Genomic DNA, 17,519 nt, shown 5'->3' on the forward strand with positions numbered 1-17,519 from the left:
GTAGAACTGGTAGTCATAGAGAAGTACAGCATCATAATAAATTCACATAGAACACTTGTGGCAAAACTATTTCATTTATTTATTTAAATTTTTTTTTATACCTAATGTGAAGCTTTAATTTAAGTTAATTTATTTATTTAAAAATTTTTTTCAGTGGCAGATCTATGGGAACAGCATATCCACCTAGATTTTTGAGTTTTAAAATGTATCAATTGTCTCTTTACGCAACTGATAGATTGTGTAATATAGCAGAGTGTAAGTTTACATTCCTTTACATTAAGTGCCTGCATTGATTTATACTCTGTTTTCTTAAAGATCCCTTTTAAAGATGATAACTTCTCCCCTTTTGTATCAACACAAAATACTGAGCTTTCTTATTGAAGTACTTTTCTTCTCCAGGGTAAAATAAAGATCTAATAACCAATGGTCCCCATGACTTGAAAGATCTTCTTTTTTTATCTTTCACTGTCTAAGGAGGCTGAAAGGGAAACACTAGCTGCTTGGGGGCTGTTAAAATGAGTGACAACACTGCTCTGGCTGCTCCAGCTTCAAACCAGGGTCCTACCACCCCACGCAAAGGCCCTCCCAAGTTCAAGCAGAGGCAGACTCGCCAATTCAAGAGTAAACCTCCAAAGAAAGGTGTGAAAGGGTAAGACCACAATGAAAAGAAAAACTTTCTATTACTTTCTTCTTCCCACATGACGGCTTTTGTTTTGAGAAATTAGTGCTCACAGTATTAAACAGACTTACAAAAATGTCCATCCCATCCTCTCTTTTCCTCTCTAACTCCATCTTTGATGAATTGTGTCTTTATCTCTGGAATTCTTTCCTTCTCAACTTCCAGGTCTGTGGCCGAATTTAACATGGCAAATGGGGGCTTTTTACAATAAACTTTGACTTTGCCTTCCAGGCTTTTTATGACCACTCCTCTTTACTGACATAACCTCTGCTTTAATCTGTAACCTGAACCACTGACCATTTCCAGAAAATATAGCTTATATTTATGTCTTCCAATTTTATATCCTCAGTTCTTTATTTTCCTCTTCCTCTCCTTGGCTAAATCCTATTGATTTTTCAACACACAGTTCATATGCTAATTTCTTTTTGAAGCTACCACTGACTCTCTTTAACAAACTATCATTACTTTCATGTTTGCATTTTGTACATTCAGCTGTCATAGCTTACATTATCTTATCTTATATTTATTTATTCATATCTATTCTCCAACACTAAGACCACTCAGAAAATTGTCTGTTTTTTCCTTAACTCTCTGTGCCTAACAAAATGCCTGGTATATAATAGATGCTTAGTTAATGATTTTGAATAAGTAAACAAATGGATGAATTCATCGTTTTTAATGCCTCTTGTATTGCTTTCTCATTTCAATTTTTATTATAAAAAGTGAAATTTGACTAAGTTGTCCCACTGATAGTTCTTTCTGACTCTTAATTGTTTTAGGTTAAGTTCCTACAGGAGAGAAGTATCTCTCCACTGGGATATACCAAAACCTGCCTGAGTAACATTTTCTTTGCTCCAGTTCAGTGCAAACAAAAGGAGTCTCTCAAATAAAAACATTTAAACCTCTCCTTCTTCCCCTTTGAATCAAGAAACTCACCATGTGAGTGACTCCAAAATTCTTTTGCTCTAATCTCAGCTAATTTCCCCTGTATTCTTTTCCATAGATTTGGAGATGACATTCCAGGAATGGAGGGGCTAGGAACAGGTAAGCCATCCACTGATTTAAATGAGAAATTTGCACTCGGAGTTCTGCCTTTTTATATGCTTCAGGCAGTTGAAAGTTATGAGAAATACTCAAGGCAGAAGATCTGTGAAGACATAGAAATGCGGGGATTTAATTTACCCTCCGAAATAAGTACATGTGTGCCCAGATACAAAAGCCCTAAAAGAAATCAGGGTAGGCCCAAAATTTCATAAACCTTCTTGTTTTGTCAAACAACCTTTGAGGGCATACAATGATAAATTACAGGCGTTTATGGTACAAAGATTCTCATAATTCATCTAACCAAACTTCATTTTTCAGGAGAGAAATCTGAGACATAGAGGAATTGACAGTCTTTTGTCGGAGGCTACCAAATGAACTATTGGAAGTAAGGGTGAGGTCTGGAGATCTCTCCACTCTACCAGGCAAACCACTTCCTTACCAATTTCCTCTTTTTACACATCCTCTAGCACCCAGAGGAGGATCTTAAATACTGAATGCCTGCAATATATTTTTAAAAATTGGCTACCAGATTTTTATGTATCATACGATGAATGCAATCACTGCATTTTTTTTTTTTTTTTTTGTATGTGAGAGGGAGTCTCGCCCTGTCGCCCAAGCTGGAGTGCAGTGGCCGGATCTCAGCTCACTGCAAGCTCCGCCTCCCGGGTTCACGCCATTCTCCTACCTCAGCCTCCCGAGTAGCTGGGACTACAGGCACCTGCCACCACGCCTGGCTAATTTTTTGTGTTTTTAGTAGAGACGGGTTTTCACTGTGTTAGCCAGAATGGTCTCGATCTCCTGACCTCGTGATCCGCCCGCCTTGACCTCCCAAAGTACTGGGATTACAGGCTTGAGCCACCGCGCCCCGCCATGTTTTTTTTAAATTAATAGACTTTATTTCTTAGAGGAGTTTAAGATTTACAGAAAAATTCATCAGAAAGTACAGACCCTATATGTCCTGTCTACCACCTCTCTCCCCTTTTACAGTTTCCTTTATTATTAACATCTCGTATTAGTGTGATTATATTTGATGAGCCAATATTGATGCAGTATGTTAATTAAAATCCATAGCTTGTATTAGGGTTTTTATCCTTTGTGTTGTAAAGTTCTAAGGGTTTTGATAAATACCATGTACCTACCATTCTAGTACATTCTGTAGTATATACAGTATTATACAGAATAGTTTTGCTGCCCTATGCTTCACCTGGTCACCCTTCTCTCTCTCTAAACCCCCGACATCCACTAATCTTCTTACTGTCTGCATAGTTTTACCTTTTCCAGAATGTGATATAGTTCGCATCATACAGTATATAGCTTTTCTGGACGAGCTTCTTTCATTTAACAATATTCATTTAAGGTTTCTCCATGTTTTTATATGGCTTGATAGCTCAGTTTTTTAAATCATGGAATAATACTCCATTGTAGAGATAAACACAGTTTTTTATCCTATTGAAAGATACCTTGATTGCTTCCAAGTTTTGCCAACAACGGATAAAATGGCCCTAAATATTTATGTGCAGGCTTTTGTCTGGACATATTTTCAACTCATCCAACACACCTTTGATACATGGTAGCATTTGTAGTCATCAGTGTCCTTCCTAGGCAATCCTCAGTGTATCCTCCTGCAGCCAAATACCAATCCTGGGATCGCGAATAAATTTTCCAGCCACATTATAAAGCAATTTTGCTGTTCTCCTAGATCAACTGCTTCTGTATTTTGGCAAGGTGCATGCAAGACCAGCAAATTTGCTTTGGGATCTGGAAGATATGCTTGACTCTAACAGTATATTTGGAATAATGTAATGAGATTTATACTGAGTGAAGGTCTGAGGTCTTTGACCTGGTTCTGGTCTCAGCTCTACAACTAAGTGGTTTTCGCTAATTATTTCATCTCTCTGGGTGTCAGCAAGCTTCTTTGTAACTGAAGGATAATAATATCTTACTTTCTAAAACAAGAAGCTGGATTAAAAGATGCCTTGTGATCATTTTGCAATATGTGATTGGATATAGGCAGTTCAAAATGTAAAGGAATAGAAGAATAATTAGAGAAGAAACTGATCTAGATTGGTATGGAAGACTATGGATACCTAGACCATGGAGATTCAAAGTGTTCCTCTTTTTCATCTTAACCCTTGGCCTCACTAGAATTCCACTTTTGCTTCCTCCTTAGTGGTTGTGGTTTGGGGAGACTCGGTGTGATGAGTGGGCTGTACCCACCAAGGGAACCCCTCAGTCAAAAGCCGTGGGTCGCCCCCCACCAAAGAGGAAGCAGAATGAAACCAACAGGGATGCCTGGTGCAACAATTAAGCAATTGTTCTGATCCTTCCTGGGCCACAGGACCACTCTAGGTAACTTCTCAGTCAGGGGATAATGAGCAGGAGAGAGGAGTGAAGTGTCTCTTTTGCCTGAAGGGCATCTTTCTGTGAAGAGACTTTTTGGGGTGAGGTTGGCTTACATACTCTTCCATCTCTTGCAGATATCACAGTGATTTGTCCGTGGGAGGCATTCAGCCACCTGGAATTGCATGAGCTCGCTCAGTTTGGGATTATCTGAGGTGCCAGAGGTTCTGCCACTCTCAACGACATCCGCTGTAATTTTGGTTACTTTTGCCCTGTTGATCTGCCGGAGTCTTGAAATTCAGCTGATTGGAAGTGGTTTTGTTGACTTTCGAGGTCATTTCCTATCAGTTACTACAAAGAGTTCTCTTATTGTCAGAATCTCTCTTGCAGTACAGCTCAAAATAGTGGATGCATTTCAAACTTAACCACCTTTTCCTACCAGCTAGTTAGAAGTCATCATTATTTCTCTACATTTTGTTTATGTGTAAGCCCTTTAAATCTATTTTTGCTAGGCATTCACTATGATTAATAGGAGACTTTTAAGATAACATTTATGTCACTCCCCGCCTCCTCTTATTTAATAAAGGAGATATTTACCTTGAATGTTGCTGAAGTTGTATTAAATGCTACATGGAAATATCTGATGCTGTGTTCTGAGAACCAATTAAACAAAGAAGGCGCAGTCATACAGGAAGTAAGTGCAGTGCTTACAAAACAGCATAGGGTGAAGATTTGAATTCTGTAAGTTCGTAAATTGTATACTTTCTGGGTCTAAATTTTATTGAACTAGTTTATTCCAGAAGTCTCATGCAGCTCTAAGTTGTACAGTTCTAAGCTCGCGAGGAACTGGGATTTAAACTCGGAATTCTGACAATGTGAGCCTTCTTTTCGGCACTCTGGTTGAGGAAAGTTTCCTTCCACAGCATTCCCTCAATGAAATTATTTTGTCCAATGGCTTAAAATGGGAGTCACGGGAGTTACATACATTGACTGCTTTGTGCACATCTGTAGTAAATCTAACCTTTAAACTGTCAACTGAAAAGATTTACATGCTATAAGGTTTAGACTCATATGCAAAGGATAGGCAGTTGACCCTCTAAATAAAATGATGGTTTGCCTCACCCCTGAAGTTGTGTCAATGTAATGTGCTCATACTTATCTTTTCCCAATACTTTCAAGGGAATTGTGCAACTCAAATGCCGCCTCTATGTGACTTGGATGCTTTGGAACTAACAGTATGAATTTCTTCATTTCAATTTTGAAATCTGTGGTAAAAGAATGGAGTAAATTAACCGAAGAGAGAGACAGGATGATAGAGAAGCAAGAGATTCAGGTTCTAATCCTGTCTCTACCAGTAAATTGCAATATGATTTTGGGCAAAGATCTCACCCTTTTTACCTTCAAGTTTTCCTGAATCAGATAATCTAAGGTTCATGGTAGTGATAAATTCTGTGACTTTGTGGTCTTAGAGGAGTGCAGCACTCAAAAACTTGTGTTTTGAGTGCAGCACTCAAAAACTACAGGGCCTGTGTTAACCATTTTGCATGAATGATCAGGTTACCTTCTGGCCAGAAAATTAGAAGTACAAGAGGAAAACTGAGGTATAGATTCAAAAGTGGAACCATGACGTGCCAAGAGGCCCAGTGGCACCGTGTGCTTCCTCCTTCAGCAGGATCTCCTGCCTCCACCCAGGCACCTGTTTCCTCTCCTGCCAAAGCTAACCTTTGCCTTTCAAGTCAGCTGCTCCGTTTGACAGCCAGTGCCTTCGGTTCATCCCAATTAGGGAGGACTGGCTTCTTCTCCAGCTGGGTGAGACTCTGGTTCACATTTGGCTTACTTTTCAAATATTTCTTTAAAAATGTAGCAATGACATTGACAAAACAGAATGCACTCAAAATAATGTATCCAAAGGCTACATAAAGAAGGATCTAGAAACTATGCTACATGAAGAATTATTGAAAGAATTGAAAACATTTAGCTGAGAGAAGAAAACGTTCATTGCCAGCAAATATTTGAGAAGTTGTAATGGTCCACAGCTGTAACAACCTGAATACACCAGATCTTTTTAAAAAGTAATGGTGAAGGCCGGGCATGGTGGCTTACGCCTGTAATCCCAGCACTTTGGGAGGCCGAGGCGGGCAGATCACGAGGTCAGGAGATCGAGACCACCCTGGCCAACATGGTGAAAACCTGTCTCTACTAAAAATACAAAAAAAAAAAAAAAATCAGCTGGGTGTGGTGGCGTGCTCCTGTAATCCCAGCTACTTGGGAGGCTGAGGCAAGAGAACCACTTGAACTGGGGAGGCAGAGGTTGCAGTGAGCCGAGATTGTGCCACAGCACTCCAGCCTGGTGACAGAGTGAGACCCCGTCTAAAAAAAAAAAAAAAAAGAAAAGAAAAGCAATGATGAAGCAGGAAGAAGCAAACTTCTTTCATGCCAGGGTCTAGCATTTGGGGTAAGCTGGAGTAGACATAACTTAAAGCCCTTCCAATATCTAGAATCCTATTATTTCTATTCATATCATTTTATTTTAAATAAGAAATAAGAAGCCCCTCAGTGTATAGACAACACATATGAAAGAGATAAAGTAAGTCATTGTTCTCATCTGAGTCCTGGCAGCAAAGAGATGACAACCCCAAACGGGGTAATTGAGGAAAGGTTTAACAAAGGGACTATTTACACAGGCTTGGGAAGAGTTAGTGGCAATCTACAAAGGCTAGTACAGTAACTTGGGACTGGCAACAGCATGGGGGCCATTGCCAAACCTGGGCCTGAAGCAACCCTGAAATAACATTTCAAATACTAAAGGAGGGGCCCTTGACAAGGCTGTGGGATGCAGCAGAGGGACATAGTTAATATACAGTGATCCTTTAAGTAATCAGGAGGTAAAGGGGTTGTTCCTCCTTCCAATGTTGTCCTTCTCCCCTTCTCTACTTCCCTGTTGATGCCTCCCATTGGTTAAACCCAACTGGAAATCAGAGGGCAAAGAATCTCTTTAATGCAGTCATTAAAGTTCACCTTCTCTGGTAACACGTAGACACAGGGAGGTGAACAACTCACATTGGGCCTTCTAAGTGGGGCAGGGGGACAGAGAGCATCAGGATAAATAGCTAATGCATGTGGGGCTTAATACCTAGGTGATGGGTTGATGGGTGCAGCAACACGTTTACCTGTTACCATTTACCTGCACATCCTGCACATGTATCCTGGAACTTAAAATATAAAATAAAATAAAATTTTAAAAAGTTCACCTTCTTCAGCAAAGAGCAAGTGGAGAGGGTTGGAGAGTGGATGTGAAGGGGCAAAAAATATGTATTTCCATTATAGCAACAGTATTGAAGAGCAGATAGTGTTTGTCAGCCAGTGGTTTTTAGTTGGAGTTGGGAGATAGCATGCATAGGTCTAAAGCCTACACAGCTGATTCTGATGCAAAACGGTGGAGTGGAGGAAGAGCAGTGTTAAATAGGAAGAACCCAATCGGCAAAAGAGAACAATAGCAGAAATAATTTATCATACAGTTTAAGGGTTTGGGGAATTAAAAAAAAATCTTCAGACATTTTTCTGACAATAAGAAACACTGAGAGTCTCTTGTTAAAAGCACATAAAATTTGGGCCTTACTCCAGATTTTCTGAGTAAGAATTTCCAAGGGAGAGATATTGAAATCTATATTTTTAAATAAGGGCCCTAGGTTATTCTATTTGTGCCAGATCAAAAACTCTGATGTAATCCAAGCCTACATTTTACACATTAGGAATTAGCTAATTCTTAACTTGTTACCACCCAGTGATCCAGTGACCAACTTAACCTATTCTTCTTGCCCCCAATACCACATGTAATAAATGAGAGAACAAAGGCTAACATGTATGTGTTCTGACTCTCACATGGTTTTGTTGGCTGATAAAATAGATGTGCCTCACTACTCTAGACCTAACCCAGAGAATGTCAGAGAGCTCAGGAGACAAGGGTTGGACTGAAGCAATTCCAGTAAGATAGAGCTGGACAAGTACCACAATTATGACCACTGCCTCACACAAGCACCATCCCTCCGTAGCCTGTGTCACACTCCTGGCCTCTGCTGCCTCCTCTAACTGGAGTAGGAGGAAGCCAGGGAGGGTGAGAGGCGGGTGGAGGCAGGAGCTAGCTAATCTTCCACCTCTTGCCTGTTTGTTTCAGCATTGGGTAGAAGTTGAGATTAATGGTGTGGGTGAGCTAGGCACTGACCCCCGTTCTCCACAGACCTCAGTCACACCACAGCCAGACACAAAAAGCAGTGCATAAGAAAAAAACATTCCTCCTGAGTCTCCACCCTAGCTGAATAGGCACGGTGGTCCAAACAATTGCCACTGTGCAGTTGACCTGTGCTGTGAGAAAGCAAAAATTATCATCAACAATTTCATAAAACAAAAGAGGAAGAGTTTCTCAACAACTAAAGAAGTGGAGGGAAAACACACGCACAGAGGAATAATCAGTTAGACCAATATTTAGCACAAGAGAAAAAAGTGATCACACAAGATTGAGTGCTATAAAACTAATATAATGAGAACTGTGTAAGTATGACACTGAATTGTTTTAAAGGGGAAAATGGAAAGGAACTATGTTTTATAAAAGGCTAGAGGGAGAGGCTTGTACAGGCCACACAATTGTGAATATGTGTAAACTAGCATGATGCTTTTTGCAATATGAGGGCAGAGTCAGATTGATGAAAACTGAAATTCAAAAAAGCAACAATCAAGTTGATTGGCAACATCAGTCACACTATCTTTTTTTTGGCAAAAACAATTGAGAGGCCTGGGTTCTGCCTAGATCTGCTACAAAATACCTGCTAGATAGTCAGCTAATTCACTTTTCTTCTTTGGCCTCAAATATTTGAGAATAAAACAGGACCTTGGACATAATGATTGCCAACTTTCTTTCAGCAAAAAATTCCAAAAAACAAGTAATACATCTAAATATATTTCAACTGTTCCCTTTAGACCGGAAGACCTAAAGCACAGAGACTCAGTTTCCAATTATTTCCAGAGTGCTTGGTTAATCCTTCCCCCCTCCCCACATTTCTGCAGGGCCCAGTAATAAAATCAAATCGTGTATTAGTACTGCCACCTGCTGCAGCAAATAAGCACTTCAACACTTGGAAGACAACCATTTCTCTTCGACTTTTCAACCCACATAGCTAGTTGCGAATTCCTTCCCATCCATTGATTGACCAATTTAAACTGTTGCATTGCTTGACCAAGGAAAAGTAATCCATACAGAGGATAAACACTAAAAGGGTATAAAAGTGAACACAGTACAAGATCAGTCTTGTTTCCACCCAGTGCCCTACATCGCTCTCTCATTCTCAGTCAACCCCGGTTATACTTTTTGTGAATCCTACCAGAGACGTTCTGTGCAGACACACTTATATGTATACACTTTTTTTTGCACAGTAATAACACACTGTATTTGCTATTCTATACTATTTTTGACTTTTTTTCTTGAAGATAACTCTGTCTGTACATTTTGATATACCTCATTTTTTTAAGTAACTGCATATGTTTCATTTGTATAATTGAGGTCTAATTCATTTGTCCAGTATCATATTGATGGACATTTTGGATATTTTTAGACTTCTATATATTTTCTCAAATGCCTCCATATTTATGCCAGAGTTGTACAGGTTTATCTCTAGGACCAATTCCTAGGAGTAGAATGGACAGGTTTTGAAGGATATTGCCACATTCACCTCTGAAAAATTTGTAATCATTAACACACCATATACAATTCATGCATACTTTTCCAAACACTCATACCTTTACATGATATTATTAAAGTTTTATTTTGCCTGAAATTGAACAAAGTTTCATAAGTTTAAAAGTCACTGTTATGTTCTTGTCAGCGAATTGTCTACTCATGTGCTGTGTCTGTTTTCCTATGAAACAGCGAATCTTTGGATTGAACTATAAGATCTCTCCCCCATCAGTGTCATCTGTATAAAAGGAAATATTGGTTTGTCTTGTATCTGTGGTACAAATATTTTTCCCACTTAGTTTCCTACGTTTTAATCTTCATTTATATTATTTTTTACCAATAAATATTTCAAATTTTATATAGTTATTTGAGCATTTTTAAGGACTTTTGTTAATTTTATTTTGTTTTAGATTTTTCTCATTACTATTTAAAACAATTCTTTCATATTTTCTTCCAGCGTTTTTTTTCATATTTTCTTCCAGCGTTTTTTCCTTTCATTTTTTACTTTAAATCTTTGATCCATCTGAAAATTATATAGTTTTGCAGAAAACATTTTGTTCAGATAGGTAGCCTTTTATCTTAATTCAGTTTAACCATTAAATAATAAATTTCTTTTACCACTTTAGTGAATTTCCGTATTTATCACACGTGACTCTATTTCTGTACTTTCCATTAAATTACATCTATTTATTCTTGTTTAAAGAGCTACCAACTTCAGAGTATGCTTTGAGATTTAACAGAGCTTGTACCTTCTCATTATGCATCTTTTTCATATACTTTCTGGATATTGGTGCATGCTTATTTTTTCATTTACAATTTGGAATCATCTGTTTTAGCTCCTTCCACTCCTGTCCTGTTTACACCATTTCCAGACACCACACCCAAAACTGTCTTAGTACTTTTATTGAAAATGTATAGAGTAACTTATTAAGAAAGAACTGACATCTTTGTGTTGTCAAAGTTTCCTATCCAGGCGGGGCGCAGTGGCTCACACCTGTAATCCCAGCACTTTGGGAGGCCAAGGCAGGCGGATCACAAAGTCAGGAGTTCAAGACCAGCCTGACCAACATGGTGAAACCCCGTTTCTACTAAAAATACAAAAATTGGCCAGGCGTGGTGGCAGGTGCCTGTAATCCCAGCTACTTGGGAGGCTGAGGCAGGAGAATCACCTGAACCCCGGAGGCAGAGGTTGCAGTGAGCCAGGATGGTGCCACTGCACTCTAGCCTGGGCAACAGAGAAACTCCATCTCAAAAAAAAAAAAAGTTTCCTATCCAATAACAGAAAAATTATTTAACTATTATGCACTTGAATATATGTACGTATTCTTTTAAATACTTTAGTAGTGTTTTAATGTTTTGGTGGTATAGAACTTACATTTTTTGTTAATTAATTTCCATTAGAAATAGCACTTTAGCTCATAATTGGTTATTGTTTGCACATAAGAAAGCTATCAACATTTACAGATTAACTGCAGATGCTAGTGAGACTTCAGGAAACAGGGAATGCTCATACACTGTTAGTGGGCAAGTACATTTGTTCAGCCTCTGTGGAAAGCAGTTTGGAGATTTCTCAAACAACTTAAAATCAAACTATCATTTGACCCAGCAATTCCATTACTGGGTATATACCCAAAAGAAAGCAAAACATTCTACCAAAAAGTCACATTCTCTTCTCTGTTCGTCACAGGACTATTCATAATAGCAAAGACTTGGAATGAACCTAGGTACCAATCAATGCTGGATTGGATTAAAAAAACAACAAACGGCATATATATTCCACAGAATACTTCACAGTCATAAAAAAGAACAAAGTTATGTCCTTTGTAGCAACATGGATGCAGGCTGGAGGCCATTGTCCTAAGCTAATTAACACAGGAACAGAAAACCAAATACCACATATTCTCATTTGCAAATAGGAGCTAAACATTGGGTACACATGGACATAAAGATTGCAGCAATAGACACCGGAGACTACTAAAGAGGAGGGAAATGGGTGAAAAGGTATTGGGTACTGTGCTCACTACCTGGATGATGGGATCATTCATATCCCAAATCTTAGCATTACTCAAAAAACCTGTGTAACGAATCTGCACACATATACTCAAACTAAAACAAAATAATATTGGAAGTTCTAGCCAGAACAATGAGACAATAAAAAGAAGTAAAAGGCATCCAAATCGGAGGGAAGAATAAAACTGTTTCTGTTTGCAGATGAAATATTCATATAGATAGGAAAGCCTAAGGACTTGGAACTAACAAGCAAATTCAGTAAAGTTGCAGGATATAAAATCAATCTATGAAAATCAGTTATGCTTTTATACATTAACAATAAACTATCTGAAAAATAAATTAAGCTGTTGATAATAGCATCAAAAAGTATAAGATGATAGATGGTCGATTATAAGCAGCTAGTGTGCATGGCGCTCACGGAGAGGAAAAGAAGGGGTGAGTAAATACAATACTTTCAGCAGAAACATCCAGGTACTTGCATTGGAATTAATCAAGGAAACAAATTGACCCATAAAGAATGAAGAAAAGCAAGACAGGACAACGGTCCACCTGGGGGCGACATGGAGCCTGGGGATCCTTCTCTGCCCAGGGAAGTGGCGAGTGAATGAGTGACAAAATCACACTTCTCCCACAGATCTTTGCAACCCTCAGGTCAGGTGATCTCCTTGTGAACCCACTCCACCAGGGCCTTCAGTCTTCAGTCTGACAGACAGAGCTACGTGGAGTCATGGCAGAGCAGTTGCTCAGGCATGCATGGAGACCCTGGAGCCTTACATACTTGGGCTTTCTGGCAAAAGTAGCCGCAGCTCTCGCAAAGTGGAAGGTTGAATTCCTTTACGTACGCCTAGAAAAGAGGCTGAATCCAGGGGGCTGAGCAGCAACAGCCCACAGGCCCCATGTCCACGGCACCTCACAATGTAAGACCCGTTGGCCTCGAATTCCAGCCAGCTACATAGTATTGGAAGACCTAGCCAGAGAAATCAGGCATGGCAAATAAAGCACATCCAAACAGGAAGACAGGAAGTCAAACTATCTCTGTTTGCAGACAACAGGATTCTATATTTAGAAAACCCTATTGTCTTGGCCCAAAAGCTCCTTCAGCTGATAAACAACTTCAGCAAAGTTTCAGTATATAAAATTAATGTACAAAAACCACTAGCATTCTAATACACCAGCAATAACCAAACTGACAGCCAAATCAGACAGGCAACCCCATTCAAAATTGCCACACACAAAAAATAAAATACCTAGGAATACAACAAACCAGGGAGTTGAGAGATCTCTACAATGAGAATTACAAAACACTGCTCAAAAAAAAAAAAAAAAAAAAAAAAATCAGAGAAGACACAAACAAATGGAAGAACATCCCACGCTCATGAATAGGAAGAATCAATATCATTAAAATGGCTATATCGCCCAAAGCAATTTACAGATTCCATGCTATTCCTATCAAACTACCAATAACATTCTTTACAGAACTAGAAACAATTATTTTAAAATTTATATGGGACCAAAAAAGGGGCCTGAATAGTCAAGGCAATCCTAAGCAGAAAGAACAAAGCTGGAGGAATCACATTACCCAAGTTCAAATTATGCTACAAGGCTACAGTGACAAAATAGTATGGTACTGGTACAAAAACAGACGCATAGACCAATGAAACAGAATAGTGAGCCTAAAAATAAGGCCACACATCTATGACCATCTGATCTTTGACAAAGCTGACAAAAACACGCAATGAGGAAAAGACTCCCTATTTAATAAATGGTGCTGGGATAACTGGCGAGCCATATGCAGAAGACTGAAGCAGGATCCCTTCCTTATACCATATGCAAAAATCAACTCAAGATGGATTAAAGACTTAGATATAAAACCCAAAACTAAAAAAACCTGGAAGGCAACCTAGGCAATACCATCCGAGACATAGGAATGGGCAAAGATTTCATAATGAAGACCCCAAAAGCAACTGCAACAAAAGCAAAAATTGATAAATGGGATCTAATTAAACTTTAGGGCTTCTGTATAGCAAAAGAAACTATGAACAGAGTAAACAGACAGCCTACAGAATGGGAGAAAATATTTGCAAACTATGCATCTGAGAAAGGTCTAATATCTAGCATCTGTAAGGAACTTAAACGAATGTACAACAGAAAAACAAACAACCCCATTAAAAAGTGGGCAAAGGACGTGAACGGACACTTTTCAAAAGAACACATACAAGTGGCCAATAAGCATATGAAAAAAGCTCAATATCACTGATCATTAGAGAAATGCATATCAAAACCATAATAAGATACCATCTCACATCAGTCAGAATGGCTGTTATTAAAAAGTGAAAAAGTAACATATGCTGATGAGGTTGCAGAGAAAAGTTTACCCTCATACACTGTTAGTGGGAGTGTGAATTAGTTCAACCATTGTGGAAAGCAGTACAACAATTCCTCAAAGAGCCAAAAGCAGAACTACCATTCAATCCAGTAATTCCCTTACTGATTATATACCCAGAAGAAGATAAATCATTCTACCGTAAAGACACATGCACATGAATGTTTATTGCAGCACTTTTCACAACAGTGAAAACATGGAATCAGTGTAAATTACCATCAGTGACAGACTGAATAAAGAAAACGTACATATACACCATGGAATATTATGCAGCCATAAAAAGTGTGATCGTGTCTTGTGCCAGAACATGGATGGAGCTGAAGGTCATTATCCTTAGCAAACAAAAGCAGGAACAGAAAACCAAACACCACATGTTCTCACTTATAAGTGGGAGCTAAATGATAAGAACTTATGAACACAAGGAACGAAACAACAGACACTGGGGTCTACTTGAAGGTGGAGGGTGGGAGGAGAGAGAGGAGCAGAAAAGATCACTATTGGGTAGTGGACTTAATACCTGGGTGATGTAATAATAGGTACAACAAACCCCTGTGGCATTTGTTTATCTATGTAACAAACCTTCACATGTACCCCCAAACCTAAAATAAAAATTTTCAAAAAATAAGATACTTACAAATAAATTTAATCAAGGAAATGGAAGATTTGTACACTGAAAACTGTAACTGAAACACTGATGAAAGAAATTGGAGACAAACTTTTATGGAAAGATATTATGTATCTGTGGATTTGAAAAATTACTATTGCTAAAATTTCCATACTACCCAAAGTTATCTCCAGACTCAGTGCAGTTCCTGTCAAAATTCCAATGGCGTTTTTAGAAGAAATAGAAAAAAACTTTAAATTTTGCATGGAACCACAAAGACCCTGAGTAGCTAAGGCAATCTTGAGAAAGAAGAACAAAACTTGAGGCATCACACTTCTTGGTCTCAAATTATATTATAAAACTGCAGCAATCAAAACAGTACGATGCTGGCATAAAAACAGACACATGGACCAATGAAACAGAATTAAGAACTCGAAAATAAACCCACATATATATGGTTAACTAATCTTTAATAAAGGTGCCAAGAATACACAATGTGGAAAGGATAGTCTCTTCAGTAAATGGTGTTGTAAAAACTGGATATTCACATGTAAAAAAATGAAATTCAGCCAAGTGTGGTGGCTCATACCTGTAATCCCAGCACTTTGGGAGGTCGACGCAGGAGGATTACTTGAGCCCAGGAGTACAAGATGAGCCTGGGCAACATAGTGAGACACCCATCTATATATTTACCAAAAAATAAAAAATAATAAAATTGGATCCTTATCTGACACCATACACAAAAATCAACTCAAATGGGTTAAAGACTTGAACCATAAAAGTAGGAGAAAACGTAGGGGAAACCCTCCTTGACATTGGTCTTGGCAATAACCTTTTGGATGGGACACCAAAAGCACAGGCAACAAAAGTAAAAAGAAACAAATGGACTCCAGAGATGAATAAGTTGAAATGCTCCAAATGCAATTTCTCATCTATAATGTGGAGGAAATAGCATCTATTTCATAAGAGGGCCTTTTGAAAGTTATATGAAATAAGTGTGTAATGCTTGGCTCATGGTAAATGTCCAATGATCATATTATGATTGCTATATTCTTTGCCGTTGTTATAATTATGAATTTCTTACTTTCAACATGATGATAGCCTAGCACAGGGATATAGTTTGTTATGAGATCACATTGAAGGGAACCATTAGCTACGTGACAGCACTGGTGGACGTTGTTGTGTGTGTATGTGTGTAGCTGTGAGCAATGCAGTCGGGAAGAGTAGTAATTTAAGCGAATCTTTCGACTGCTCTCCATTTCCATCACCTCATGGGTGAACTATTACAACAGCCTCCAAATAATCTTCCTGTTCTCTCACCTGTCCCCCAACTCATCCTTCAGATTGTAGCCATCGTGTCTGTTCTCTCAGCAGTAAGAATGTAAACGGCGAGAAACGGTGACCTCGTTGTATCATTCTTGACTGTTTAGTCAGTGTCTGGCATGCAGTCTGGTAGATAGCAAGCACTCAATATATTAATACATATGTTGACTGAATTAATAAGTGATGATTTAAAATACTCTGCCCTGGCATGCCTGTCTTGGCAGGTGCCTAAAGGCACCCTCCTGCACATTGGTCATGTCTTCATGGGCACTGACTTGGCAAAATTGGTAGAATACTATGCTAATGTGGACATTTGTAAACGTAGCATTTGTAAGTTGAGCTGAAACTTTCATATACAGTCTTTCTCTTTCTGAAAGTCACCAAACTTCACAAGATATGTCAGTTAAAGACATTGCGATGGTTAATTTTAGATGTCACCTTGACTGGCTTGAGGGGTGCCAGATGGCGAGTGAAGCATTGTTTTGGGTGTGTCTGTGCTGGTGCTTGTGCAGGAGACTGGTGAGTGAGTCAGTGGCCTGAGAGAGGAAGACCCACCCTTGGTGTGGGTGGGCATCCTCCAGTCATCTGGGGCCCCTGCTGAGGAAAATGAGCAGAAAAATTATCTCCTCCTCTCCCTTCTAGAGCAGGATGCTTTTTCTTTGGACATCAAACTCTAGGTTCTTCTTCAGCTTTTGGACTCTGGGACTTGCAGCAGCAGCAGCCTCTGGGGTTGGGATAGGGGGTGGTCTCAGTCCTTCCTGCCACACTATGGACTTCCCTGGTTCTGAGGCTTAGGACATGGACTGACCATGCTACTGGCTGTGAGTCATGCTATTGGTTTCTCTGTCTCTCCAGCTCGAGGTCAGTCTAAGTGAAACTTCACCACTGTGATACTGTAAGCCAGTTCTCCTCATATATATCCCCTTTTGTATAGCCTGTTGGTACTGTATCTCTAGAGAACACTGAATAATACAGATTTTGGTACCAGGAGTGGTTCTTGAGAAACAGTTTTAAGGACACATTTTCTTAACTGGTTTTAGGGTTTTGGGAATTGGCTGTCCAATCTGATTACACATGAAAATGCTAAAGACCCTGCATCTAGGCTGGGCGCGGTGGCTCAAGCCTGTAGTCCCAGCACTTTGGGAGGCCAGGACGGGCAAATCACGAGGTCAGGAGATCGAGACCATCCTGGCTAACACGGTGAAATCCCGTCTCTACTAAAAAATACAAAAAACTAGCTGGGCGAGGTGGCGGGCGCCTGTAGTCCCAGCTACCTGGGAGGCTGAGGCAGGAGAATGGCATGAACCCGGGAGGCGGAGCTTGCAGTGAGCTGAGATCCGGCCATTGCACTCCAGCCTGGGCGACCGAGCGAGACTCTGTCTCAAAAAAAAAAAAAAAAAAAAAAAAA

At 39.3% G+C, this 17,519-nt stretch overlaps 1 protein-coding gene across 5 annotated transcripts in view; it reads left to right on the plus strand.

The window, feature by feature from the left end:
• PDE6H (phosphodiesterase 6H) overlaps window positions 1-4,666 on the plus strand; it is a 23,167-nt gene extending 18,501 nt beyond the window's left edge. For 3 of the 5 annotated variants that reach the window (XM_023226200.2, XM_023226198.2, XM_023226199.1), the window contains 3 exons: window positions 475-649; window positions 1,683-1,723; window positions 4,201-4,666. In XM_023226200.2, coding sequence (XP_023081968.1) covers window positions 516-649; window positions 1,683-1,723; window positions 4,201-4,277 — 252 coding nt within the window. In that variant the 5' untranslated portion in view covers window positions 475-515 and the 3' untranslated portion in view covers window positions 4,278-4,666. Of the gene's footprint in view, window positions 1-399; window positions 650-1,682; window positions 1,724-4,200 lie in introns of all 5 variants that reach the window. The other 2 variants (XM_026455799.2, XM_023226201.2) reach the window with 1 other exon arrangement.
• The last annotated feature ends 12,853 nt before the right edge of the window (window positions 4,667-17,519 follow it).

The sequence above is a fragment of the Piliocolobus tephrosceles genome, chromosome 10 (genome assembly GCF_002776525.5).
Source record: "Piliocolobus tephrosceles isolate RC106 chromosome 10, ASM277652v3, whole genome shotgun sequence".
In the NCBI taxonomy this organism is placed as follows: Eukaryota; Metazoa; Chordata; class Mammalia; order Primates; family Cercopithecidae; genus Piliocolobus; species Piliocolobus tephrosceles.